At 51.5% G+C, this 27371-nt stretch overlaps 1 protein-coding gene across 1 annotated transcript; it reads right to left on the reverse strand.

The window, feature by feature from the left end:
• Nucleotides 1-3499: 3499 nt before the first annotated feature.
• On the reverse strand, nucleotides 3500-27315 carry DISC1 (DISC1 scaffold protein). Its single transcript, XM_063082914.1, is given in 10 exon segments — nucleotides 3500-3546; nucleotides 4738-4749; nucleotides 4752-4862; nucleotides 17984-18053; nucleotides 26152-26240; nucleotides 26243-26323; nucleotides 26326-26406; nucleotides 26409-26846; nucleotides 26849-27040; nucleotides 27129-27315. Coding segments are annotated over 10 exon segments (1308 nt in total).
• Nucleotides 27316-27371: the final 56 nt, after the last annotated feature.

Genomic DNA, 27371 nt, shown 5'->3' on the forward strand with positions numbered 1-27371 from the left:
GCGCTAGCTGTATCAGCAGTAAAGCTGATTTCCAGCTCCCTGTCTGCGTGAGCCTGCACGCTGCCTCTCAATTGATCACAACGTGGAAAAGCAGCAGGTTATTCTGGGATGTGCTGCATTCAGCTAACGCCTCTCACCTCTGAACCTGGCCTTCTGTCTTCTGCTTGTCATGCTGGGGCTAGACCGCTGCAGACCAACCACACTTCTGACTTTGCCACCAGCCCCAGAGGGACTGCAAGGCTGTGGGGGGAAAGGAGACGTGTGCCCACCTGTCTGCCCCCTGCTTCCAGCCGGCCACGCCCTGGCAAGGCTGGGCTGCAGCACATCATTCAAGCAGCTGCAGTGGTCTCCCATGTGCAGTGTCCCCAGCACGTATTGAACAAGCCTCATCCCCTCAAAGACTCCACCCCTGATCGGCCAGTGCCATCCTCTCCAGGCTATGGATCCCGGCCCTGCAGGGCCCACAGCGGGCTCAGACGGTGCCTACTAAACTTATCCCAGCAGGCTGGGAGGACACCACTATTACTCTAGGGTGTGTCCTATGGGTGCAGAATATGAGAATTGCTGCAGTTGAGAGCCAGGAAGGTCTCCTGGGTTCCCCAGGAGGGACTGTGGTTGAGACAGAGGGGATGACTCGCCCCTCCACTTCTGCACCATGGTTGCACAGTAAGCATCAGTGTGGCAGGGCACCTGGAGCCAAACCAGGCCATCAGTGGCATGCCTCGCTGCTCCTAGAAACAGGCAGTGACCCCACAGGTGGCAGGAACTTCTCCTACAGTGAAGTGGACAATAAAACGCTTGGCAGATGGGGAACAAATTCTGTACAGAAAACCAAGCGTACCTGGTTAGATGGGAGTTGGCCTCCTGGTCTGTAAGAACAAAAGAGGCTAGACTCTTGGCACTCAGACTCACCAACAACTGTCCAACCTGCCAGAGCATAAAATACCCAGGGAGACCTTCTCTGGAAGAGGTGGGATCGTTCAGATCCATGCCAACATCTCGGTGGAGAGAGGCCACAGTAAGAATGAAAGACATGCTGCCCCGCGTCAAGTTGGACAGACAGGAGGTGGCGTCCTACTGCAGACTGCTATGACCGGGAATTCCAGGAAGAATCTGCCCCTGTGTCTATACTGGATGATTAAAGACAGGACAAAGGGGAGGAGCAGGGCTTGGAGACCTGCAAGGACCCTCCCCTCTCCTACAGGGCAGGGGTGACCGCACCCTGTCTCTCTCCCCAAGAAAGTCGCTTTGAAATGTGGGGGTGTCTGCAAGGAGGGTAAACTGGCACCTCATTTGGGGCCAAGTGTTTGCAGAGTTCAAGAACCCACAAGCCACTCCGCTGCCACCTCAAACATGGTAACAAGTCCTCAGGGAGAGAGCAGATGGAAGAGTCAGGACAGCGTCCAAAGAGGCGCATGTGTCTTCTAGAGCCCCACTGCTTCCCTGGCCAGAGGCTTCTGGGTTCCCAAGGACCCAGGTGGGGAGGCAGAGCACGGAGCAACTGAGCATGCGAAGCCGGCTGACACACCAGGGTGGTATTCCTCAACGTGCTGGCCCTACCCACCCATGGGTGGCCATGTCCACTTACAGGGTGGGGACCAGCAATCGTTGTTAAGGAACCAGAACAGAACAAACACAGCATCACAGTGGCTGCACTTCTGTTCCACGTGTGCAGAGGATCACGCAGTGTTTCGTCTGGGGTTCACTGCCACAAACTGCAAAAACCATGGACCTAGAGAATTCATGGTCCAGACATCGACACTGGGTACAACAAACTCACCACCGGGTGCTCGAGGTGGCACAGATAAGCGGATGTTGCCCACCTGCGACCACCCAACAAGAGGGAGGCTGGGGGGGGAGAGGATGAGACCCCAGGAGCCGCAGCATCAGCGGACGACCACCTGCCGCAGAAGGGGAGGCAGGGGAAGCCCGAGCTGGAGAATGACACTGAATGGGGACTGAGGGTGTAGTAACCCAATCCATGAGACGATTCACCAGAGCACTCTAAGCGATGACCCAGATGGAACCAGAAGTCTTACATAATAGACGGGTGTGATACTGTGAGGTCTATATTTGGTCTTCTTTACAGCCTCCCGGTACACGACTCCTAAATCCTTGGAATCTCCAAAGTGCTAAGTGTCTTTTGTATGCTCATGAGTTGGCTGGTGGCGGGCAGCCCCTGGGTGGCTTCAGGTTGGGGCTGGTCACCAGAAGACCAAGGTGGGATTAGAGGGTTGGGACTTTCAGCCCCACCCCCAGCCTCCAGGGAGGGGAGAAGGGTTGAAGGTTAAGGTCATCACCACACGACCCGTGATCTAGTCAATCATGCCTGTGCAATGAAGCTTCTATAAAAACCAAAAAGGACAGAATTCAGAGAACTTCCAAATAGTGTGGGGGTTCCAGAGGAGGTTCCTAGGGAGGGCGTGGAAGCTCCGTGCCCCTTCCCCACACCTCGTCCCATGCATCTCTCATCTGTAGCCTTTGTAATGTCCTTTATAGTAAACCAGTAAACTAAGTGTTTCTGGTTTCTGTGAGTCGTTCTAGCAAATTAATCGAACCAAGGATGGGGTTGTGGGAACCCCAATGTATAGCCAGTTGGTCAGAAGCACAGGCAAAGCAACCCAGGGTTGTGATCGGCATCGGGGGTGGCAGGCAGTCTTGGGGACTGAGCCCTGCACCTATGTTGGAACTGAGTTGCATTCGAGGACACCCAGCTGGTGTTTGCTGTGGAACTGATTGCTTGGTTGCTTGTGGGGAGAAAACCCCACAGATCTGGAGTCAGAAATGCGCTGTGAGAGTATAGTGGGAAAAACTGACTGCGATAGTTCCACTCAACATGCTATAAGAAATGTAACATTTCGTGTAACCGTGAGACTGCACAGAAGGAAGGACTGTCACTCACACTGGACCAGAAATAAGTTCTGTGAAGAGAGGAAGTCCACGGCAAGTGCATTTGACCTCCCAGCAACAATTCTAGAAGAGAGGGGAAAGACTGTCCTCCTGCTACAGACCTGAGTTTGCAGCACAGGCCACTTCCTGCCAGGGGCTCTGCCTACCTTGAGGACATACTGCCACCAAGGGGAGACTGATCCCTAGGTATGGTCCTAAAGGCCCCCAACTTTACTTCCGATAACTGACATTAATCATAGCATGTTTTTCCATTCACTTTTGGGTAGAAGTTTTTCCCCTACAAAAATCTGATTGTTCAAATACAGAACAACCGTGGCTTCTTATGCCCTGACAAAGGACTGGGAACGAGTGGGGAAAGCCACTGGGTGGGCAGAAATGCTCACTTGGCTTTTCTCAGGGCCAAAACAGCATCCAAACAGCTGCTGCCCCGGAAGGATAAGAGGGGAGAGAAACGAGGTGCCACCCTTTTCCTGCATGAGCAGAGCCTCTTTTCTTTTCGTGTTGCCTAAAGGAGTCACGGTTGACTATGTGGCTATTTATCTGTTCCATTTTATTTAGACTTGGGGAGTTTCATTAACAGGAGTTCAGCTCAGGGTGTTGGGGCTTGCATGGTGGATCCAAAGCAATTGGTTCCAGCTGCCAAGAAGAGAATGCATCCCTCAAAGTGGAAAGGGCACAGAATAACATCCTCGACTAGGACAGTGTCTGAGGCCCTCCGGTGCTTATGCTGGAAAACCTCCTGCCTGAGCTCATCGGAAGTGCATGTGCCCATGTGGACAACTAGGGGCACGTGTTTTACCACAGACACACCGGGCAGTGCCATCCTGGCCATGCAGGACCCCGTCAGGGTCAGAGACCACGGTCCCGCCAGGCTGAGCACTCCCAGCGTGCTGTGTTCTCCCACGCTCCAAAGTCAACTTCCATTCCCTACAAAAAAGACACCTGGATGTGGGCGGCACCTCTGCCTCCCTCTCTGTGCCATCTCAGAGTTTCTGAGCTGGCATTTTTGGCATTACTCCTGGCAGTGCTTTGCAAATATTTCTGCTTACTTCTTGGTTTTTGCTGCATTTGTTTTGCTTCGTTTCTTAGCAACGGAGCCCTCTTTGAGATGAAGTCTTACCAGACAACTGACAGATAGAAGCCAGGGTTCTCTGACCTCTCGATGGAGCCTCCCCTTGGCCTCTGCACAGGCACCTCTGGGACTGCTCAGAGCACAGTTTGAAAATTACCACCTTCCGGCCTTCTGAAGAACATACATGGATTCAAAAATGCTGACGAGCTGTGTGGCCTGCCCCACGTTGCCAAGTCCATATGACCTAAGTGAATAATGAAATATTGTATTAAGGTCTTCAAGAAAAATAAAAGATTTACATCTTCCTCTGCTGTTTCGGTATAGACAGACTCCTATTTCAAAGGTGCAAGTGGATTTCTGATGCCATACATATGCAAAAAATATCAATCGCAGCGGGATTTACTAACTGGGAGCCTGAAGCCAAATTCTTAGCTGTAGTACTGAGGGTTTTATTAGATTTCTAACTTTCCAAAGCATATTTCTGTATATTTCCTTCTATTTTTTTCTCTCATAATCTCATAAAAACTTTCTTCTTCATTGTACTGTGGAAAAGATTAAAAAGCACAAAACATTATCCATAGCTCCCCAACCAGAGACAACCCTAGTTGATATGCTGACATAGTTCTGATTAGCACAACTTTCTTCTCGGTTATCTCCAGCGTTTCTCACCTCAGCCCAGCGAGGTAGGGAGGGCAGAGGTTACTGTACCCATTTAGCAGACGAAGATGTGATTTCTCACATCACGACAGTCAGACCTGGCTCTGGCAATAGCTGGGAAAAGTGCAAAAATGACACGCCCACCTTCCATGTTTAATTCTTATGACTGGAACCAACACTTACTGTGCACCCCAGATGAAAAGGGAACCCTTCCGCTGGCTTCCTGAACAGGTGGTTATCAATGAGGTTAGTGTCCGGACAAGGGACAACCTGAGGTGACTGATTCTCAGTACCAGTTGAGTATCCCTTATCTGAAATGCCTGGGACCAGAAGTGTTTTGAATTTCAGATGTTTTAGGATTTTGAAACATTTGCAGAACACATACAAGTTGAGCATCCGTCATCCAAAAATCTGAAATACAAAATGCTCCAATGAGCATTTCCTTTGAGCATCACATCAGAGCTCAGAAAGTCTCGGGTCTTGGAGCATTTGGGGTTTCAGATTTTTTGATTAGGGACGCTCGACCTGCAGCAGTTTCCTCCACCACAACTGCAAGGCTCACCTGCGATGCATTTCCTACCTGCTGTGCACAACCACTCCGGCCCCGTGACTATCCGGAAGCAGAAGCAAACTTGCAAGGTGCACATTTTAGCTCTCATTTAGCAAAATCTCGAGGGAAAAATCACCCAGTGGCAGAAAACTAAAGGAAGGCAGCAAAGTTTAGAGAAAGGCAAAATGCAGCATTAGAACAGGTGAGAAGAAAACACCCTGTGATGGAGGCAAAAGGAGCCAGCAAAGACAAAAGAGTCTGCGGGCAGAGAAACCAAATCCTTGGCAATAAAAATTCATTATGAGCAAATCTCATCTAAGAATGAGCTCCCAGAGGAACTAATTACTCTAAATGTTCTGGCAGTGACTTAGGGAGTCGTCATGTCTAAGCCACCCTCGGGTACATGAAGTCACCGTGTTCCGCAGCCGGCGGGGGCTGCTTCTGTCTCCGTCCCAACGCCAAGCCCCCATCAGGGTAGCGTTCTATCAGGCCTGTCAATTGCAACTGACTTTGTGTTACGAGACAAGCTGCACATTGTATAAAGGTCAAGTGGAAAACTGTCCCTTCTGCTACATCACTGTCATCAGCTGGTAAAGGTCATTCCACCCAATCTATTGCCGTGACGGAAAATAACTTTGTCTACTGTGAAATATTTAAAAGTCCCTCTGCTGTGGGCTTCCTGGTTTCTCTTTACTCTCAAAAGGCATTCAACCAGGCACTCGAAGGTTATCTAAGACAATAACCCATTTGCAAACATCGGAACAGAGAAACACAAAGACAGGAGGTTAAAAAGAATATCTTTATAGAACCACGATATCCACATATTTTCCTAGTGAGCATAATTGTAGTAACTGACATTCATTTAGCGTGTTCTACAACGCAGACATTTAGCTTGCACCAACCCGTTTTATTCTCCAGACAACCCTATTGTCCATTTTCCAGATGGGAAAACTGAAGCTTGGGAAGATTAAGTAGTTTGCCCCAGCTTATACCACTAGTAAATGGCAGAACCTGAATTTGCTGTCAGGTTTTTAACTAGGTTGACCTGAAAGGCACTAATACTTTGTGCTGCTATTGTTAGCAGAATTATCGACTATTGAGAACGTGATAACAGTGCTAATAACCATCATTTGTAGATAAGATGTGTTTTGAACATTCATTTGTTCGTCCGACAACCATTTCTCGAGAGGCTACTTGACAGGCCCTAAGCTAGGCACTGGGGTGAAAGGGAAACCTGGACAGGGCCTTTCTCTTCCTGGGAAGCCTGGAGTCCAACCCAGGGGACAGCCAACAGTGACATTAAAGTCACCATGTGTGAGGACAGAGAATACACAGAGCACCCAAAAGAAGGGCCACTGGTACCAAGTCCTAGTGTCCTAGCAGGAGAAGGGGGTGGTCCGTCGGGCAGAGGTGCCAGACAGTATGGGACAAGGCACACAGGCTCCTGGAACTGCAGAGGGACGAAAGAGAAAGTTCTGGGTGGGAAGGACTGGCAAGAAATGGAGTTAGAGAGCTGGGCAGGGCCAGGGCCGGTGGTGTCACTGCAGGCCCCTTCAGCATTGAGGAAGCCAAAGCACATCGACAGGTGGTCGTGAGCGCGTCTCAGAAGGAAAACTGGCTGCAACGTGGAAGGTGAACGGAGGCAGGGAGAACGGAGGCCAGGGACCCACTAAGAGACACGTGCAAGAGTCCAGCAGAGCTGATGCGACTGGGGGCAGAAGGAAGAGATACTTAGCAGGCGAAATCTGAGCGATGTAGGGCGTCAGTGTCCAGAGCAGGGGCGTCCAGGACAACTCCCGGTTCTTCCTAGGGCAGGAGGAGCCAGGCCAAGCTGCAGCAACAATCGGGAACCGAGGGAGGGACGGTGGGAAAAACGTAGCTCTGGATCTCAGGCTGGACACCCTACACAAGGGTACTGGAAAATCAAGAGATGCCACATGGTCAGGTCCCCTTTCTTGCAACTGCACAGCGAAAGCAGCTCTTGGGCCAGGCGGGGCAGGCGCAGGAAGTGTCCACCTGGGTTACCTGTCCTTGCTGACAAGCAAGACCCCAGGGGCCAACGTGGGACCCATACTTACAGCTCAGCAAGGCAGAGTCTGCAGAGGAGGCAGGACACAGCTCCTCTGGTCAGCAAACTGGACCAAGGCTCCTGACCTCATGATCAGCTTAGAGCCCCAGCCCCCAGCACCAAAGCAGAGGAGAACAGACCCTCCCATAAATTCCCACCCACAGCCCACGAGATGCCCTGCGGTCCTGCCGAGAGTCCACCTCCCTGGGGCAACCAAAGACCTCGGTGAACCTTCATATACATAAAGGCTTTTATTTCTAAGTCTTGCAGGACACTTATTCAAATACCCCTCGACAACTTTAAAACGTGAGTCATGATTCATCTCCCCAAGACAGGGCCTTGAGAGCCGCCAATGCATTCACAGCGTGATTTGAGGCCTCGCTGACTTGGGAGCAGGAGCTGGGCCCAGCAAGAGGCGAGGGAGCGGTGAGGAGGAAATCCGCAGAGCCCAGGACATCTGGAGGGAAGGCTCCTCCAGCTTCCCTTCCGGTGTGCCTCTCTGCCATCCAGAACGTGTGGCTAGTGTCCTCGCTGTCGATGTTTTATTAGCCAGGATGCAATTTAATTAAGTGCCTGGGAAGTTTATAAAAACGTATTAGCTGTCCAGTGATGCATCACAGGTGCAAGGAGCTCCGCTAAGGAGCGGGGAACACCACAGCATCACCACGTGCAGAGGGGAAAGGGACTCCGTGTTTGGAAGTGACTGTCTTAAATGTGAAGATGGAGTAGTTATCTGGGAATTGCTCCTTAACCCTCTCTGCCTATGAAGGTGAAGGTCACAAAACAGAACAGGCCCACAGAAAAATGATCAGAAAACAGAAGGCTCTCAATCGGTCCTTCCTCAGTCTTGTCTTTAGTACTCCATACACGTCCTGTTTTCCCTCCATCTTTCCATTCTCTCCTCCCACCCTCAAAACCAGGGTCACCAGTTCTTTCAAAGCCCAAGCAGGGTTTCGATTTCATTTTCTCAGTGTCATCCAATGTCATGCCACGGAGCACCAGGCAGCAAATGAGAGACTCAAGGTGGTGACGTTCAGACAGCAGAGAAGAAACAGAGCCTGCCATAGGAAGACGGGAAGCTGTGTGGGCTTCGTTACCATTTGCATGTTTTAATATGTATTGCTTTACCTCATTTCCAAATTCTGTTGCAGCTTGAAAGAAACCAGGCCATGTGCAAATAAGCTTCTTATTGCCAAATAGAAACTAAGAAGCCAGATCATTCCGTCTTCCTTTCTGCGTGCTACTGATGCCAACTGCTGGCCGTGAGGTTTCTCAGAAGCACCCACACTTTACAGTGTTTTCTAGCAGGTACTACCCGAGGTGCGGGGAGGGGTGGGCAAAGAAAGAAAAGGAAACAGATGGCTCTTCAGGAGCTGCCCTCCAGGCTCTGCACAGGCATCTCACGGTCATCATCACTGCATTTAACCTTCCACCCCCTAGCAGGATAGGTCTTACTGTTCCCAGGAGCAAACTGGTACTCAAGGACAGACAACAGGACAAAGTGAGCTGACGCACCGACGCCAGGGTCTCCTTGCACAGTCCCAGGACCCTGCGCACTGCATGCTGAGCTGTCCCCACCCAAGGCGCAGAGACAGTCACCCAACACTCCACCGCTCATCTCATCACATGTAAATTACACCTCAGCGAAAAATACAAAAAAAACTAAAAGTAAATATATAAACAAATACTCGTTAAAAATTCGCAGCTCCAGGAACACATGAAGCCAGGTATACGAACTGTAAAACCCTTTTCAGGCTCTCGGAAGGATTTAAGGAAGAGCATCTTAGACCCTTTAAACAATCGCAGGCCCTTTGAGAATCTTAGGTTCCCCATGCCCACCCCAAAAGCCTCTCAGGGCCCCTGAGAAAGAGAGCCTTGGACCGAAGAGTTTGTCTAATTGGGATGGATTATAAGTTGATTCACATGAAACCCAAGAGGCATTTTTAAAAGTACATCAAATTCTGGAGGGGAGACCCTGAGGGCCTCAGCCACGCACCCCCCCAATGTCAGCATCCGACCCCAGTGACAACCAACCAACCTCCAGAAGCCCCCGACCCCTGAGCCAGGGTGGGGGAAGTCGAAGGCCCCAGCCACGCCCCTCCCCCTCCACAACCAGGCCACCCCACACCCCACCTCATCCCCCTACCCCCTCCCCTCCTACGCTCCACGACAATACCTTAGAATGTAAAATAAATAAATCAATAAATAATTTTTTTTTAAGTATACCAAATTGGAAAAAAAACAGGAAGGACAGAATGAAAAAGAGTATTTGGACCCACAAACTTGTATGGGAGGGAAACAGGCTAAAACCACTTGGCTGTGAACTCAGGCTACTTCCCGTGGAAAAGCCTCAGACTGTAGAACCAGAAGCCACAGGACAGAGCCAAGTGCCACGGAAAGTCACTCGCAGCAGCAGGGCTGATCTCACCAGGGAACCGTCAGGACGTGCCCAGCTGGATTTCAGAACTGCCATGGACCGGTGGCAGCCATGTGCCCCCTGACCCCCCTTTTTGAACAAGTCTCCGTAGCAATGATCCTACGGCCGTCCCACCCCCGTGCTGGGTCGTTCACAGGGGTTCAGACCATCAACAGGAACTGTGCTTGGGAAGCTGTGCTCAGGGAATCGCAGCCCAGGAGCCACCACTGCACCCGGACCTGAATCAGACGTGGAGATCCCGACACAAGCTTGAGCCTGCTGCCATCGCACAGGACACTTCTGAGGGGTCTTAGGAGGCAGGGAGCATATTTTGCATGTGGAAGGAATATAAAAACACCTGAGAATAGAGGGCTGTCTCTGGTGGTTGTGAAAGATGCCCACAAATTCTTTAGATTCTCCTCACGACGAAGATGGAGTCTGATCACCTTGCCCTTGAATATGGTCACCCTCAGGGACTTACTTCTAATGAACAGAATGCAGCCAAAGTGAGCCCACTGACTTCCAAGGTTAGTTCGTGGTAGGCGATAATTTCTGCGTGGTGCGCGCTATCTCTCCCTCTCTGTCTCTCCTCCTCTCTCTCAGTCCTGCCCTTGCAACCCATCATCACCACACTATGAGGAAGCCACATGCACAGGCTGCAGGTAAGTGCTCCAGCCCTGGCTCTGGACAGACCCCAGCACACAGTCAGCATGGAGCCCAGGTGTGTGAGCAGCACGGCACCTGAACCCAGCCTGCAGAGGTAAGCTGCGCCGCTTCCAGACTTCAGGCCAGAAGTCCAGCCCACCTTCCTGGGCTGGAATCAAGGTGTCGGCAGGGCTGTGCTCCCCAGAGGCTGGGGAACATCTGTTCCATGTCTCCCCTGGCTTCCAGTGGCTGCCGGCATCCCTTGCCTTCAGGCCCCTCAGTCCAATCTCTGCCTCTGTGGCACGTCACCTCCCCCTCTTTTGTCTGTCCAATGTCCTCTCTCACATACAGACACACGTGATGGCACATCGAGCCCACCCCCGGCGACCCAAGATATCTCCTTATCTCAAGAATCCTTAATTTAGTTGTATCTGCAAAGACTGTTTTCCAAATAAGGTAACATTTACAGGTTCCAGGGTGTAGGACGTGGATATATTTTGGGGGGTGGGGGTCGTTTTCCAGCCTACCACACGCAGCAATCAATAACTCAAATAAGGGGTTGTTAAAAATAAGCCACAATTTACAGAAAAGAGTGAAGGTTCTGCGAGCCTCGATCGTCCCTGCCCACCACTGCTCATGCCAAAGACTGAGTCCTCTTTTCTGCTGGTTCTGGTTTAAGTTGAGTCCCTGCCTCTAGAAAGAAGTCAGTCCTTACACAAAAATAAACATCAAAAAAAAAATAAAATAAAATAAATAAACATCAATTCTAACGACAGCTGAAATTTCACATTTGTATTATTTATATTTTGTTTCAACCAGGCTGCACAACGAGGTCATCTGTCACTCGTTATTTTTTTGTCCACCACAGCGTGGCAAATACTCAGTAAATAGTTCTTCATGGGAAGGGCTACCATGACATACTGGCCTGAGAGCTTTGGGCAAAACAGGATGCCAAAAACAGCGAGGCTCACCTGTGGGTCAACATACTTAGCAAAAATCTGACTTTTTTGGGTTAACTTTTCCATCAAATGTCTACATATGACCACAGAGTGGTCAAACCAAATTATTCAAACTTCTGTGGAAACACCTGGATGTGTTTATATTTAGTTCTTCCCCGGGCCCTTTACGACGCTTGCTGTGGGCTACGTTGTGTCGCCCAAAAACTCGTGTGTTGAAGTCCTAACCCACACCACCTCAGAATGCGGCTGGATTTAGAGATACTCGGGTCTTTAAAGAGGTAATTAAGTTTAAATGAGGTCCTATGGGTGGGCCCTACTCCAGCCTGACTGGTGTCATTATAAGACAAGGAGATGAGGACACAGGCACACCCAGAGGGACAACTGTGTGAGGACACAGGGAGAAGACGCTGTCTGCAAGCCAAGAAGAGAGGACTCACGAGGAACCAGCCCTGCCACGTCTGGATCTCAGACTTCCAGCCTCCAGGACTGTGAGAGAATAAATGTCTGTCGTTTAAGCCTCCCAGAGGAGAAAGACTGAACACCTTGGAGAAGAGAAGTGACGTTCCTGACGTTTCTGAAGCCCTAAGTGCCCTCACAGGGTGGTTGCTCAATACTGGGCACTGGCCCCGATGGTCGGAGTCACCACCTCTTCTTGTCTGGCCACCTTCTGCGGAGCAGCTGCATTCCTGGGGCCCAGGTGGAGCATCCCCTTGGGTGAGCGTGCCTGCCTGGGGTCCCAGCTGGCCTCTCAGCCACCCCAGGAGGGTGGCAGGAACACAGAAAACCAACGAGCATCTTCAAAACGGTCTTCCACGTGCAGGAGGGGCGTCCTGCCCGACATTCGGCTGCACAACCAGACAGCATGAGAAGCTGTCACCTGCAGATTCTCCCAGGCAGATACACAGAGAGTGAGCTGTGGTGTCCACCCCTAGCACGAGCGCCTGCTGCGGCTCAGCCAGCGGGAAGTGTGCCCAGCTCCATCTAAGCACTCATTAGGGAGAGGAGGGAGAGGACAGGAAAGGTGTGGTTTGGTCTGGCTTCGTGTGGCGCGTGCAGCCGCACGTCTAACCTTGGAGCTGTTGGGTTGCTTCATGAGTGACAACGCTCCATGCGATCCTTGCAGGAGACACCGATTTCCTCATGGTCGGGGAAGGCAAAGCAGCCTGGTCTCATTCCCAGGGAGGAACATACTAGGATGTGACTCTCAAGAAGGGGACGTCCACGCCACTGTGCGTCCTCCTCCAGAGCTGCAGAAGGTCTAAGAAATCCCACCAAGACCTAAAAGAAGCTCGGTGTGCCCAGAAGGGACACCCAAGAGGAAAGGCGGCCCGCTGGGACCACGTCTTGTGCTCAGAACGAGAAGGAAGTGTCGTGTGCAGGTAGCTCAAAGCTCAAATCTCGAGTAGGTGTCATGGGACCCACCGCTCCCTGAGCACCCGTGAAAAATGCTGACACACCTGCAAACACGGACGGGTGATGCGCACGCGGCCTTGGCTAAGGTCTTGGCCCTTAACCCACAGGATGGTAAATCCTCCCGTAAACAGTTAAATAAATGCCATTTTGTACGCATTCTCTGTCCACGTCGTGTGTGTCTTCATGGACAGCTCATCTACCAATTTTTAACTATTTACTTGAAATAGGAGATAGACACAAGCTCACACTATTCCGAGAATAATGCTGAAGATTAAAACGAAATAACACAAGTGCTGACTTCCTACGAGCCTCACTTTTTGGATAAAACCATGGAAAGTTTTTCTGGTGCATCCCGGTGCAGAGGGCTCATGTGCTCCTGTGCTGGCTGTCGTGTAAATGAGAGTTCGCAGAATTCGGAAACTTCCTAGCTACGTTTTGCCCTCAAACCTCCACAAAGCTTAGTCTTCCCCACTGGGATAAAAAATGCTCCAGGCCCAGCAGGGAAGGGAGGCGACGCGGGAGGCGGCTGGAACACACCACAGGTCCTCTCTGAGCAGCTCCGGTGGCCTCGCTGGAAACTGTGCAGTGACCATTCCTCCCACAGTGACAGTGGGACGTGATCCGATGATGCAGGGAAAGTGCCCAGCAGGGAGCAGACCTGCGACAGCTGCACAATAAAACCAACACTTTGTAGAAAGGGGACAGGTACAAAAGACCATTTACTTCCCCTGGTTGCTTCTTTTCCTGTTTACAGAATTTATGATTCTGTACATTAAGGGCGGAGATCTTTGTCCGCAGTGACTCTTAGCGTCACTCGTTTGTGTCTGCAGGCATACGTGTCGGCACTTTTCGTGGGTATGAAGGGTTCAGGAGTTAGACTGTTCTGGAACCCCGGAGTGCAGGGGGTGCAGGGTCACGTTCAAGGGAGCTGGAGGCAGGAACGTGCGTGTTCCCAGGCATGCCAGGGCCGCTCTTTTCTCTGCAGTTCTTGAGTGCTGGGGCTGCTGGACTGTGTGTCCGAGCAGATGCCAAGCCGGCCACTTTCTAACTCGGAAAGTGGAACGGTACAGGCTGCCTGGAGTAGCGTTCCTGCACCGAGGACGCTGAACTGGCACCCACTGCGCTCACTCGGGCAGTGCTGAGCATGCAAAGGTGGCCGGAGGTGGCTCCACCGTGCTCGCTCCACTCTGCACTCAAGAGGGACCTGCGGGTCTTCACAGGGCTCGGCCACAGGCATGGTTCCATGAAGAGAAGGCAGGGGACCTGGCTCTAACGGGAGGCTCCAGGACGCCTGGAGAACTTCCAGGGAGGGAGGGAGGGAGGAAGGAAGGAAGGAAGGGCGATCTTCAACACCATCACCAAGAGCAAGTACAGAGAGAGACACCTTGTGGGAGACAGAATTCAGAAAAGCTGCGATTATGGTCATTTCGACGGAAGCTGTTCTCACGCTGGTGTTTTTATGCCCGGCCTCTGCTGTGATCATGTTTCCTTCACTGCCTCAAGTGTGTGCCATTCTAGAATTCTGTCATGATACATATTGGTGAAGACAAGGGATGGAGAAACTCATTCGGGGCCGGCCTCTTTCCCTCCAGGAAGGAAACTCTAAACGCGCGGGGTGACGCTGGCAGTGCTCAAGGCCACATCTACGTGGCACACTGAAGTGCTGAGCCCTTCAGATGTCACTGCTTCCTCCCCACAACCCTTCCTCACTCACTTGGGACATGGGCAGACGGGGGACGACACGGGGTACAAACCAGTGCAGGAACCTCTGGATGAGTGACCTGGTGGGAGATCGTCACCCACACTGCCCTTTCCTCCTCCAGGCCATGACCCTGAGCCCCGTGCCCGTCTCCAGCGTCTGGGCCATGGCCTCTCCCCATAGGACCCCGAGGTCTCAGACCTGTCCCTCAGCTGACCACAAGCATGGGACATGCATTAATGCCATGGAACTGATAGAACCCCTTGGAAAAAGACCCCAAGCAAATAAGCCCTCCCAGCCTTATGTGAGAAGATAAGGAAATATTAGCTTTACTTCCCTAGTGAGGAGAGATGTAATCAGAGCCCCAGAAGGTTTCCCCACAGGGCATGAGCGAGTAAATCTGCCAGCACTTTGATGAGATAAAACATGGAGCTTTCTATTCCGTGCCAATTACTCTTTTCTCTGGAACACAGTTATTTTTATGAGTGCAACGAGAAAGAAAGAGAAAAACAACAAAAACCAAGGGAGACAAAGTCACACCCTAGCTTCTCCTGGAGAACTTCTGGGACTGGGCCAGATTCCTCCCGCAGGCAGAGCACGGTGGCACGGAAGCAAGTTCACATGAAGAGCACTAAAATCTCACCCATTCTCTGAACGTTTATTAGTAACCCTGGATAAACTGGACGGGAAAGGAAATCACACTCAAATCTTATTGCAACAAATCTCATGACCACAAATTCTCCACCTGAGCGATGTCCAAATGTTCTCAATGACGTGGGGATCAATTTACAAGAGTTTATCAATCACCTACTGGGTGCCCATCCAAGCACTGGACCCATGTGACCCATGTCCGAAAACATCCAGTTTCAATCTCATTTCGAGACGACCAGACTTCTGGATGGTGGCCAGTAGCGACGTGCCTTTCCACCTCCTTGCCTCTGCGGACATCCCTCCAGCGCCCCACACCCACTCCCAAAGGCCCATCTAAACCTCCACTCCCCATCGCTCTGACCCTTCGCCACCCCAACCTCTAGCAGAAATAACTTCTCCCTTTTCGGGACCCCTTAATCTGTCCTTATTTTAAGAGACATGTTATGTGCAGCTGCATTGTCACCACCGTGTACTGCACCACCTGCCCTCCTGGACTGCACACTCCTCAAGGTGAGAATACTGGGGATACGGTACTTGGCATATGTTTAGAAAAGAAACTGCTGATGCCCTTATCTCCCTGCACTTTTCGAAGGGTGGCCGCTGGCAGTGTGGGCATCATTTGGGAGCTTGTTAGAAAAAGAGTCTCCAGCCCCACCCCAATCTCCTTGATCGGACTCTGCATTTTAACCAGTTACCCACCCAGGTGATGCATGTCTGCATTGAAGTCTGAGAGGTGCTGTTACATGCATCGGATGCTCAGCAGATGTTTTTCACATGAGCCAACTTCTACACCAAAAACTCTCCCTGCCCGCCCTCCCCCCGCCCCACCATCCTGGGCACACGGGTGAGCTGGGAATGTCCCATCTCCAAGTGGCAGGATGCTGTCTCTTTGCTCCTTCTGGCTGGCCCCAGGCCTCTCTGCACTCAGGCAGCAAGTCACTTTTGAACACCCTCACGCACGTGCACTGAGCACCCGCCTGCCACGGGCCGGGCACCCTGCACATTTGCAGAAACATTCACCTTTCCACACGCTGAACCAGGCTTGTGGGTGTCGGGGATTCAAACAGAATGACGGTGGTTGTGACTCAGTGTGTTGGGAGCCTACCAGGGTGTTTCTCTACCCCACAACGCCTTCTGAATCAGGAGCGATGTGGCCCACAGACAAAACCCACCTCCGGGACCCAGCCGGCTGCAGCTCTGTGGACCTGGACCAGAACCTTCTGAAACATCCACCCCAGCCACCTGCAAGGCTGTGAAAACACCAGAACTGACTCAGTGGGCAGTGACAACAGACAAGAACAAAACCGGGCAGAAACACTAAATAAAGGTGCATGCGCTTCATTTTCTCTGCGGAGGTGGGCCCTATCTAACCTCGCTCCCTTGGGTGTTTCAGGGTTGTTTGGACAAAAGACTAAAGAAGCGAGGTCTTCGTTTAATGAAAACCCACGGAGAGAACCAAATCCAGAAGTTTCTGGTGCAGGGCTTTCCTCCACAGAGAGCCAGGCCCACAGAGCTGCAGCAGGCTGGGACCTGGAGGTGGGTTTTGTCTGTGGGCCACATCGCTCCTGATCCAGAAGGCGTAACACAAAGCTTAGGACACAGGTAGAAAACCAGGCCCACCGAGAGCTGCGTCATTAAAGGCAGAGGGGCCAGGACTCAGACAGGTAACAGAAGACTGACGAATGCAGTCACAGGGCACTGCAGAAGCACGTGTCGTTCGCAGTGCAGGGTACACCCCTCACCCAGACCCGCCTCCTCTCAGGCACCCCCCACCCACCGCCTCACTAGGAAATAAAGAGTGGGGGAGTCGAGAGTCCTGCCTCCATCCCCCGGTCCCTCGCCCCTCCTCCCACGCCCTGTCACTTTATAAACCCAACCTCTGTGGTGTGTGTCACGAGAACACAAGACAGCAGCAGCTCTGGACCTTCCTAGAACAGGATTTCCAACCTCCTTTGGAAATTGCACACCTCATTCCTACAGTCCCCTGATCCCAGTGGTCTGCGACGTATTCAGAACATGGGCCAGCAAGGTGGAAGGCTTGAGCCTTAAGGCTCACCAGTGTCCGGAGGAACCGTGACTCCACATCCCATGTCCAGCCCAGTCCTGGGGGTGCTGGCCTCGGTCATCTCCAGGAGCATCTGTCAAGTTTGCAGGTGTTGCGAGCACTCGAGAATCACTCTAAACGCTCGCTCTTCCCCACACCCAGCAGCAGCGGGTGTGAGGTCTTATTATCAGCATCTAAAGTCCTCATGAGTCTTCCCAGGCCAGCCACCCCTGAAAGCCCCCTCTGACTCGGTCTACCCTGTGCCGATTCAGCCCCTGCCAACCCTCACCTACTGCTGGCCCAGCTGCTATTTCAGCGCCTCCTTTTCAGTGTTTTCCTGGCCTCTGACCAACTCCTCTGTCTTCTGGCCTCATGTTGCAACTTCCCCTTTCTGTCTTGAGTATGTTGGGCCACGTATGTGGAAATCTGATGCCTGTGACCCCTTTGGCACAGGCTGACGTCTCTCGAATTCACCCCGTTTGCCCTCTCTGGTCCCAGAGAGTGTGAAGTCACAAAGCCTCATGAGGACCTACGTTGACCAGCATCACAAGGGCAGATACCATGTCTGCCTTACTTTCCTGTTGCCTGCCGTGCTACCTAGCACACAGTAGGTGCTCAACAAATATGTTTTGATGAATGAATGAATTATAGATGTATCGCACTACAGGCAGGCAGAAGAGGAGTTAATATCACTTTTGCAAGCGTTTCTGGGCAATCAATAAGGTCATACTTATAACCTGAAGGATTAATGCCTATAAAGATTTGAAATCCAAGACAGTCAGCTGTCTGCAGTGGAGACGATCAGAGGAACAGACCGCACGATTCATTTGGGGTCCAGAAGGAGGGAAAGAGAAGCGAAACATTACAGGAAAAAAAGAAATAAACAAACTAAAACTCACCTTTATCATAATTCTCCTTTTCGACTGCTGCTTCTTGAAGTTTCTGAAGCCTTAATCTCAAGGATTTGACCTATGTTGAAGGGGGAAAATGAAAACCAAATTACGATAGCATCTGAGCAGACTTATTTTATGAAAACTGAGAACACTTAGAAACTATTTCAAAACTGAACTTCTTTATTCTCCCTTAAAAAATTTTTTAAAAAGCAAAGAACCACAAATGTACATTTTTTCCCATGCCAGATGCATTAGTTTCTCAAAACAGGTTATATAAAGAAAAAGTGTAACTTGAGCATAATATCCACATAAAAAGTTAGAATGTTATTTTAAACGAAAACTTCACACTGGGCCCTCATCTGCATGAAGAAATGTGTAATGAGAAGGAATACGGATTTCCTGACCACATGGTCTCTGTTCTAAAAGTCACATTAAGATTATGAAGGTAAACACTCCAAAATTGGAAGAGAAACCCAGAGAAGAGGAGCACAAACGTAAGCTTAGCAGGGGGTCCTCAAGACTGGGGAGAATGCCAGGAAGGCCCTCACAGAACCTCCGAGAAGTCCCGAGGTTCAAGTACCCTCCAGTATAGAAAACCCACATATGGACTCAGGGGCCCAATCACACACCTGAGGATTATTAATAAGCTCACTCATAATTAATTTCCTTCTTAACAGGAGGCCCAGGGATTTCCTGACAATGGATTCACGGATGCCTGACGTCAGTGCGTGGATTTGCACTTCTTCCCTGAAATCTCTCCCCACACCTAGCTCAGTGTCCCTCCCCCAGTCTGTGCTGTGTCCTTTCTCTACACCGCCACTGTGACCTGTACTTACTAGTCATAGATACATTCAACAAATACTGACCGAGTGCCTCTTAGGTCTCAGGCACTGTTTGAGGTGCTGGGGATACAGCACAAAATTCCTAGCCCTCTAGACTTACATTCTAGACAGAATAAATAAATAAAGGTCATAAGTAAGTTCTGTGGCGCCTTAGAAAGTGATTAGTGCTGTGAAAAAAGAAAAATGTAGACCTACAGAAGGGAGATCGGGAACGCTGATTGAAGGTGGGCTTGCGATTTTAAATGCAACCTCACTGAGAAGGTGACATTCAAGCAGAGACATCAAAGTGTGAAGGGAGTGAACCATGAGCTGCCCGGAGGAAGAGTCGGTGCAGAGGCTCTGGGCTGAAGGCTCCTGGCACTGCACAGGGACAGCAGCAAGACCACCGGGCACGGGGCAGATGGAGGGAAGCTGTGGAAGCTGATGTCACAGGGGTCTTGAGGACTGCCTGGAGAAGAGACGTGAAGACCACCTACAAGTTCTGGTTTTACCCCGAGGAGGTCCCGGGGAGCCCCTGGAGGGTTTGGGGCAAAAGAGCATGTGATGCGGTTGATGTTTTACCAGGTTTGTTCTGGATGCCGTGGGCTAGGGCAGAGGGAGGCCAGGTGGGGGCCATGGGATAAGCCTGGCTGGAGACGAGGGAGTGGGGACTAGAGTGACTACAGAGGTAGCAGGGAGATGGCGAGAAGGGGTCTGATTCTGGGTGTATTCAGCAGGTGCAGGTTGAAGATCGAGCCAACAGGCTTTGCTAAGAAATCACAGGTGAGTGTCAAAGGTGTCAGACCGATGCCGAGGCTTTCGGTCAGAGCCACTGGAAGAATGAAGTTGCAAGAAATTGTCTTGGGAGGCATCACACCATGTTAGAGCCATCTTTCGTTTTGTTTTGTTTGCTTTGTCTGTGCCCTCCATTCGACCTTGAGTGTCCGCAGGGCAGGAGCTATTCTATATCTGTATAGAAGAGGCTGGTGGTCACCCTCCCTTGGAGTCTCCACTGCTCTAGCCACGTGGAACGATTACACCTGCCTCCCCCTTGTTCTGATTGGAAATGGGGGTGCGTGGAAGTGATGGGGTCACTTCTGTGCTGAAGCACTGAATTGCTCGTGTAGGACTCCCTCCCGTCCTTTTCACTGTCTCGGTGCCTAAGAGGGCACATGTTCTGATGGGGAAGGCTGGGTTCCTGAATGACCCCATAGAGCTGGGCCCCCAAAATCCTCTGTGGCACATGAAACATAAGCAAGAAACACAGTTTCGTTGTGTTGAGCCTCTGATGTAGGGTTGCAGTTTGCTACTAGCCCGTCCTAACCAAAACAATCTCCAAAGCCTGGTGGGAGGCTGTGTACTAGCGGTCCTCGGTGAGAAATGTCTGAGTGAATGAATGAGTGATCACAGTGGCCCCTCTGTCCTTGAATTGCTCCATATTACAACTGCGAACTTTACCAGTCATGTAGTCCTCTGTATTAGGGATAGAAGAAAGGCCATGTAGATGGTTTAGTTGCCATATAATGCTGCATCATTACCAACGCCACACCTAAATGGTGACACTGTTAAGCACTTACTAGAACTGAACTAGAAGAAATATAGGAAAGAAGGTCAAACAAGAATTCACTCACGGCCAGTGCCACTCTGCCCTGCCCCCTTATCCAGCGGTCTCTGTAATTCACTGTTCGGATGGCCCTGGGATACGTCTGAAAGTCCACCTTTGCCAGAAGCTCGTGTGTGTGTCCCACACGTGCCACACCCATGCCAGGCAGGCAGCTTCTTTACTTCCAGTTTCCACGACCTTGCAGGGGGTGGAGGGAGCTACCTTGCAGAGCTCGCCACACTTCCCTGCTCTGCTTGCCTGTTGGCATCTGGTCCAGTTGTGGTTTTCTCAATCCCATGTAACCCCCACAGTGTCCCCAGGCAGCTCATTACTCATGGTAGTTCTGGTGTATAAAGTCACCTCAAACACTGAATTAGGGAGTACGACAGCACTGCTCCTAGGGGAAATACAGGGTAGGTTCCTGCGAACCTCTGGTCACAGCATTTTCACCAACCCAGCAGTAGGTACCCATGTCCTATGTGTGTTTTTTCAAAGACACCTTATTTAATATCCATTCACACTGAACTCATGATCAGTGTCATATAACTCCCGCCTGAACGAAGCTCATCTCACACACGTGTTCTCTCCACGAGGCACATGCCGGCCTTCTTGCACTTAGGACACCAGACAGCACTTCAGCAGTGCACTTGGGGGCCATTTTACACAGCAAAATCACCCCCAAAATAAAGCACAAAAATGTGAAAAACACAGCACTCAACAGACCGTGAAAAGGACACTTGTTGGCAGTGCAGGAGCCAAAGTGAGACGGCAGAGCATTGCCCAAGCTGGGAACGTGCCCGTCAGGTGACCAATTTTTTGCCGCTCTGTGCATGTCCAAAAGTGACCATGAAAGTGCTGTGGGTATCGATTTTGGAGTTGCCAGTACACGTTAGCAAGTAGGCGAATTTGCAAATATAGATCCAGGAATCCTGAGGATCAACCATGTTTTAAAAGGAGCTGAAACTTAAATTCCTGAGATTTGCATTTTTATTTAAATAGAAGGAAGAGGAGGTTAAGGAATTAACATATAACATCAAAAAGGCCTGTAAAGCTACACAACTACACTAGTTGTAGGGTTATGGCCATAAGCTACACTAATTGTATGGCTAGGCATTTCATAACTAAACCAAAACATTTCATTATTTTGGTTACACTAAGTTTTCATTTGTATTGTCAGGGCTAAGGCTCAGACCCTTCAAACCCATTGTACAGACTGGGTCCCCAGACCCCTCATATGCAGGTCTACACTAGGTAATTGGGAAAGATCCTGGGAGCCATTGGCGGATGACACGAGCTCAGTCCTCAGCAGTAGCAGCAGCAGCAGTGGTGGTGGCCTCTCAGGGCATCCTGGGGACACTGGCAGCAACAGCCTCCAGCAGCAGTAGTGGCCTCTCCAAGCCCCCCCCCGGGGGGGCATCCTGGGGGCAGAGGACCCCATAGATCAGAGCCACTCATCCTTTATACTTAAATCCATAACACAGGACACCTGGGTGCACACAAGCCATTACAGTAGACAATAGCCAAAGAACACCTGAGCACAGGGGCATATTTATATCAAATGCTTGGCAAGATTCTGAACATCCGAGGGGCCCTGATCATTTTCCTATATTTTCCATACAAGGCCCCAGAACACTAGAATCCCAATCTTTCAAAGGATGTTTTGAAGATCCTTAACTCAGCCTTCTGCCCAGTCCTGAGAGCCTCACCCATATCCCCAGTGAGTAATCTTGGGCCTCTGCATAACCCCAATGGCAAAAGCTGCCTCCCCAAGCAGCCGCCTGCACTGTGGGCAACTCCCAGTCAGGAGGTTCTTTCTTCCTCCCGTTGAAAGAAAATCTGCTTCCTGTGAGTCCCACGCCCTGGACAAAGTTCCTCCTGTCATTTGCACTACTGTGAATGAAGTCAATTCTCTGCACACCACAGACATTCAAATAATTGCAGATAGCGTCATGCATCCCCTGTTGAGTTACCATAGACAATGACACTTAAACCACAGATAAATGTTGTCCATATCCTATCATTTGAGACAAGATGCAAGTGTAATTCAAGGTGTGGGCAGAAGGGAGAACTTAGTTTTCTTTCAGCTCAAATTCTTAGTGGGAGTTATTTCTCTAAAAATAATAATGGGCATGTCCTGGGTACGTGCTTGGTGAGCACTGTGCACATGTGAACACATTTAATCCTAATCTGATGAGGTAGGGACTGTTGTTATCCCCATGTTATACAGGAGCACCTTGAGCCCCAGAACCAAGTGAATTGCCTAAGGTCACACAGCTAGGAGCAAAAGCACCAGGCTACCCACGCAGGTTGTCCCACTAACCCCCCACACTGCAGAGCTCTGTGGAACAGCACATGCCCCAGCAGGAGCCCATGGGCCACAGGGCTCCCCCTCAAGCATCCCAGTGGCACAGGAAGTATGTGGCCAACATGGCACCCTGCATGCAAGCCTCACTGGGGATCCAGCAGCAACCACACATTTCCTCCCCAGGAATGACCTTCGAGTGGGTTATTGTGGAGTATGCATAAAACAAATGTACTTCATAGGGCCTGGTTTTCCAAAGCCTCGCAGTTTCAAATATTGACCTTGCAAAGGATGGGAAATTTTCCCCAGGCTATAGTCTCTGTTGTAAGATAAAGAATTGTAACACAGCAACGTTGCTGGCTCAAAGACAGACAGGGTACTGATGGATATGTGAAGATACTGGGAAATTGCTGTAAGAAGAAAATATTTGCTAAAATCAAGCTTTTGTTAGTGGATCGACTTAATTGCATTATAGAATGTCACCTTGCTTGTCTTACTGAATGTTACCAGCTTCTATTGTTAAACTTGTTAAACTGTACTTAGAAAAAACCCCACCTATGTTCTCTTCCTGTAACTTGCTGGTCTGGAGAATAAATGTGGGAAGAGAACCCCAATTCGTGGTTAATTTCCCAAATGGAAGGAATGCCTCACTCTTGAGGGTTCCAGGAGATTAACCCCTTTTCGGGGCTTCTGATTGCTCAGAAGAGATGGGCTTTGGGTAATCTTTGGTGACTCTGTCACCCAGGGGAAAAGGGGTAACAAATCTGTGGGAGACAAAGCAACAGGTTACGGCCAATGGTTTGCTTTTTAAAAGCTGAGTTTGGGTAACAAGAAAAGAGACAGGAAGGGAGGTGTTTAGGTTGGTTGAGTTTCTTGCTAAAACTAAAACTCATGAACTGCAAAAGGTGAGTCAAGCCACAGCCCCTGGAAGTTCAGCCCCCAGGCCCTCCAGGGAGCTGGTGGTTGAGAGAGGAGTGTGGTGAGCCCTGGGCACGGAGGCTTCCCAGGTCCAGCGTATCCAGAGCTCTGGGTTCTCAGGAGGATGTGATCTCTATATCTGGGTAAAAGGAGTCAAAAGGAGAAAAGAAATTATCGTAGCTACCAGAACCCAGAGGGCCACATCTTGCAGACAACAGGGGAACGGCTGCCAAGGTGAGTTTCTGTTGGTTTGGCTATCTGGGAGGGAGGGAGGCTGGACTTCGTAGCAGCCTTCTAACTTCTGCCTTGCCTCACTCAAAACTCAGATTTCTGAGATGGAGAAACGCAGACACGTTACTGAGATTGTTCTAAAGGTCTCTGAAGTGCCATGTTGAAAATCGACATCTGGAGTTGGAAAAGTGCGATAATGTCAACTCTACTTAGCGTTTTTGTCCTTTGTGTGTCTGCCTCTCAGACTCTCTTCTGCCTCGGATGCTCAACCCAAGAAGTCCGTCCATCAGCTATGTGTGGCCCGTCTTAACAAGATTAATTATTTCGAAGAGAAGTGACCTGTGGTTGGGGAGCTCGTGGTTGCATGGGGAACTTGGACGCACGAGCAAATTATTATTAGAAGGGCTGAGTGCTGTAACAGGCGTGTCCAACGTGCTACAGCAGCGAAAAGGGAGGAGAGATGCTCTTGTTCTAGAAGGGGTAGGAAGAGCCTCACTAAGAGGTGGCTTTGGAACTGTGCCAAAAGGGAGCTTGGCAGGTGGCGTGGGTGTAAGACATGGGCACGTGCTTCCAGCAAAGACGGACTTTCAGACTTATCCCAGGGGAGTCAGCACAGGGAATCCCAGAGACCACCGGATATGGGGGCAGGGTGGGGTGGCACTGGCTGTAGGAAGGGCACTCCGGGCAGAGGGAAAACGTGAGCGGAGGCCTGAGACACGGCTTTCCAGTGTCTTCAGCACCACATGGCTGCAGTCAGCAGGAGTAAGGTGCCGGGGCTGCTGGGGACAGGTTGGGAAAGGTCTTGAATGTCAGGAAAAGGAACCCAGATGCTATCCTGACAGCAGCAATGAGCCTCCAGAGGTGTTAAGCCAGGGAATAACACCAGTGTTGCAGGAAGATAATAACTCTGCTGGCCACACGGAGGGTAACTGGAGAAGACAGACCCCAGAGGAAGGCAGCTGCCTCAAGAATCTCTTCCAAAATCCAGGTGAAAGATAGCTCGGACATAAGCCAGGGCAGTGGCCATGGCCTTGAGAGGCAGGTTAGCGGTAGGACTGAGAGGGCTTGGAGACCGGCCAGCTGTGGGGATGAGGGAGAGAGAGGTGTAGGAGATGGTTGTAGTGCCTGCCCTGAGGGACTGACTGGATTCTACTCCTTCAAATCGGTAAATGTTTATCACTAATAAGGCCCTTTAGGACAGGTTTGTGGGGAAGATGACGGCATCGGTTTGGGACATGTCTAACCAAAGGATTCCATGCATTGCTGGGGTGCAGAGACCTGTATCTGCACTGGCTTCACTGTCTCCCTGAGTTGTACATCGCAGGGCTGGGCTGAGATCCCTGAGGGCCGGAACAGGGCAAACAGGGACGGGCCAGGAACATCAAGCTGCCCTAAAGAGCCGGCAGCACATGAGATGCGGTTGCAGGCAATGCCCGTGAACTTCGCATTTCCAGATGCTCCTACCACACGCCTGATGGGAGCGTGCTCAATTTCCCTACTCACATGCACATGAGCACTGGCACACGCATGTACACATGCACGTGCACACACATGCACACACACCAGAATCCAAACACAGCCTTTCAGTGGGATGAGCCACACGGCCCCATAGGTCAGCCACAGAGTATCTCAAACTGGGTTACTCTGGCATTTTGGGGGTAGAAAATGCCTGCCTGCTCCCAGCTATACCCACCTGTTGGGTAACTGGGTGGACAGCAACGTCACATGTACCCAGCTTGTCCTAATTTCCAAAGCCCCTCATTCGCATTTGAGCATCAGAATACTCCTACGTCATCTCTAAGAGAACCGAGGGCCTGGGAGGTTTACCGACCAGACACCAAGTCTCCTGAGTCTATGGAAGGGAGTGAGTGAAGGAAATGCAGGTGAAGATCAGGATCACCCCAAGGCAAGGCGTCCCCATTTTTACATCTGTCAACCCCTTCCAAACCTCAGCCAGCTAAGTCTCTCCGCCCCTGCTCGGTTTGCCATTTCAAAGTAGAGCTAGGCTGAGCGAGCCACATCTTGCCTAGGCCAGGGGCTGCAGAGGAGCCTGCAGCCCACCGGCGTGCAAATCTGAGCCCTTAAGTGACAGAGAGGATGAAAGGAGAGCAGATTTGTGTTCAAAGGGAAAGAGAGGAGACAGATGAACTCCAGTCTCTTTCTGCAGCCGGCCACAGAAGGAGCTGCCACAGCCTCCAGGGGGACATCGGCCCAGCCCAGCACCCCTGGCTCCCTGCCCTCTGCCCAGCGCTAATCTGAGCTCATGACAATCATGGGCTGAGGCGGAGGAGACACTGACCTCCAGCTGCCTCCAGCTGCTCAGCAGGCAGTCTCAAAGCATAAGCTCCCACATCCTGAGCAGGGTGTCCCAACAGTGGGCATCCCCGAGCCGCCACCCGGGTCACCACTGGAGCCAGTCAACGAGGGATCCGGGGAGCAGTAGGAGCCGGTGTCCATGTCCAGTATTGAAAGATCTCGCGCTCTGGCATGGAGCTGCTCCCTGCTGAGCCGCAAGTGGCCATGAGACTGAAGGACTCTCGATGGGTCCTCGGGGGGGCCTGTCCAAGCTGGCGGCTTCAGGTCGTGTTCCTGGGAGGCTCTGGAGGGGGGGCTCGACCTCTCTGGGGGGTGGGCAGCCTTCTGCTTCTCCACGTTCCCCAGCAGGACCAAGCGAGAGCTGCATGAAGCCGAAGCTTGAGGCAGAGGCATCCTGGGAGTCAGGAGGGGCCTCAGGACCGTCCATGGGAGAAAACTCCTCCCGACGCCCCACATCCCTGCAGCCACGCAGCCCGGTCAGCCCATCGGGCAGTCTGGTGCCAGCTCTGAGCTGAACCCCAAAGCGTGGGGTGGTTCCTCTCACAGGGATCACAGCAGGGGCCGTTGTGCTCCTGGAGACTGGGCTCCCCACCGAGGGGCCTCGCCACTGGCCTCCCGGGTCAAGGCTGCACCAGCGGGCCCGGGACTCGGAGCGGTGGGCCTCCTCTCCACACGCACTCCTGGGACCCAGAGCGGCATGCCCGCAGCCGGGGAGAGGAACCCGATCCTGGGCCCAGACACACTTCTCATGTAGCCCGGCCTCCATGCCAGCCGCCACCTCCAGGGGGCCGCTGCCAGTGGCAAGCAGTCCCGGCTGCCTAGGGGCAGAGAAGAGGGCACCATGAGCACACGGCCACCCTGGCTGGTGGGAGCTGCGATTGGAGGACAGCCCTAGGTCTAGAGGGCATCTCAGCATGCACCTGACAAAGACAGACGCTGGCTCAGTGGTGCCAGGCCAACCCAGTGTGAAAGTCCTGGTGATCCTTGGGAAGCATTTGCCATGATGGTACAGAAATCCGCAGGCTCTCAGCACCCCCATCCAGCAGGGCAGCTGGCACGGTGTGGTTGTGCCCTGATGCAAGTCGGCAGGAACCACAGGCACCACCATGGTGGCTCCTGGTCTTTCTTGGCACGTGGGCACTTCCATCGTGGAAAGCAAATGATCTGAAACTGGAATCCCACAGCGGGCCTCGAAATGAGATC

This window comes from Cynocephalus volans, chromosome 18, assembly GCF_027409185.1.
Source record: "Cynocephalus volans isolate mCynVol1 chromosome 18, mCynVol1.pri, whole genome shotgun sequence".
In the NCBI taxonomy this organism is placed as follows: Eukaryota; Metazoa; Chordata; class Mammalia; order Dermoptera; family Cynocephalidae; genus Cynocephalus; species Cynocephalus volans.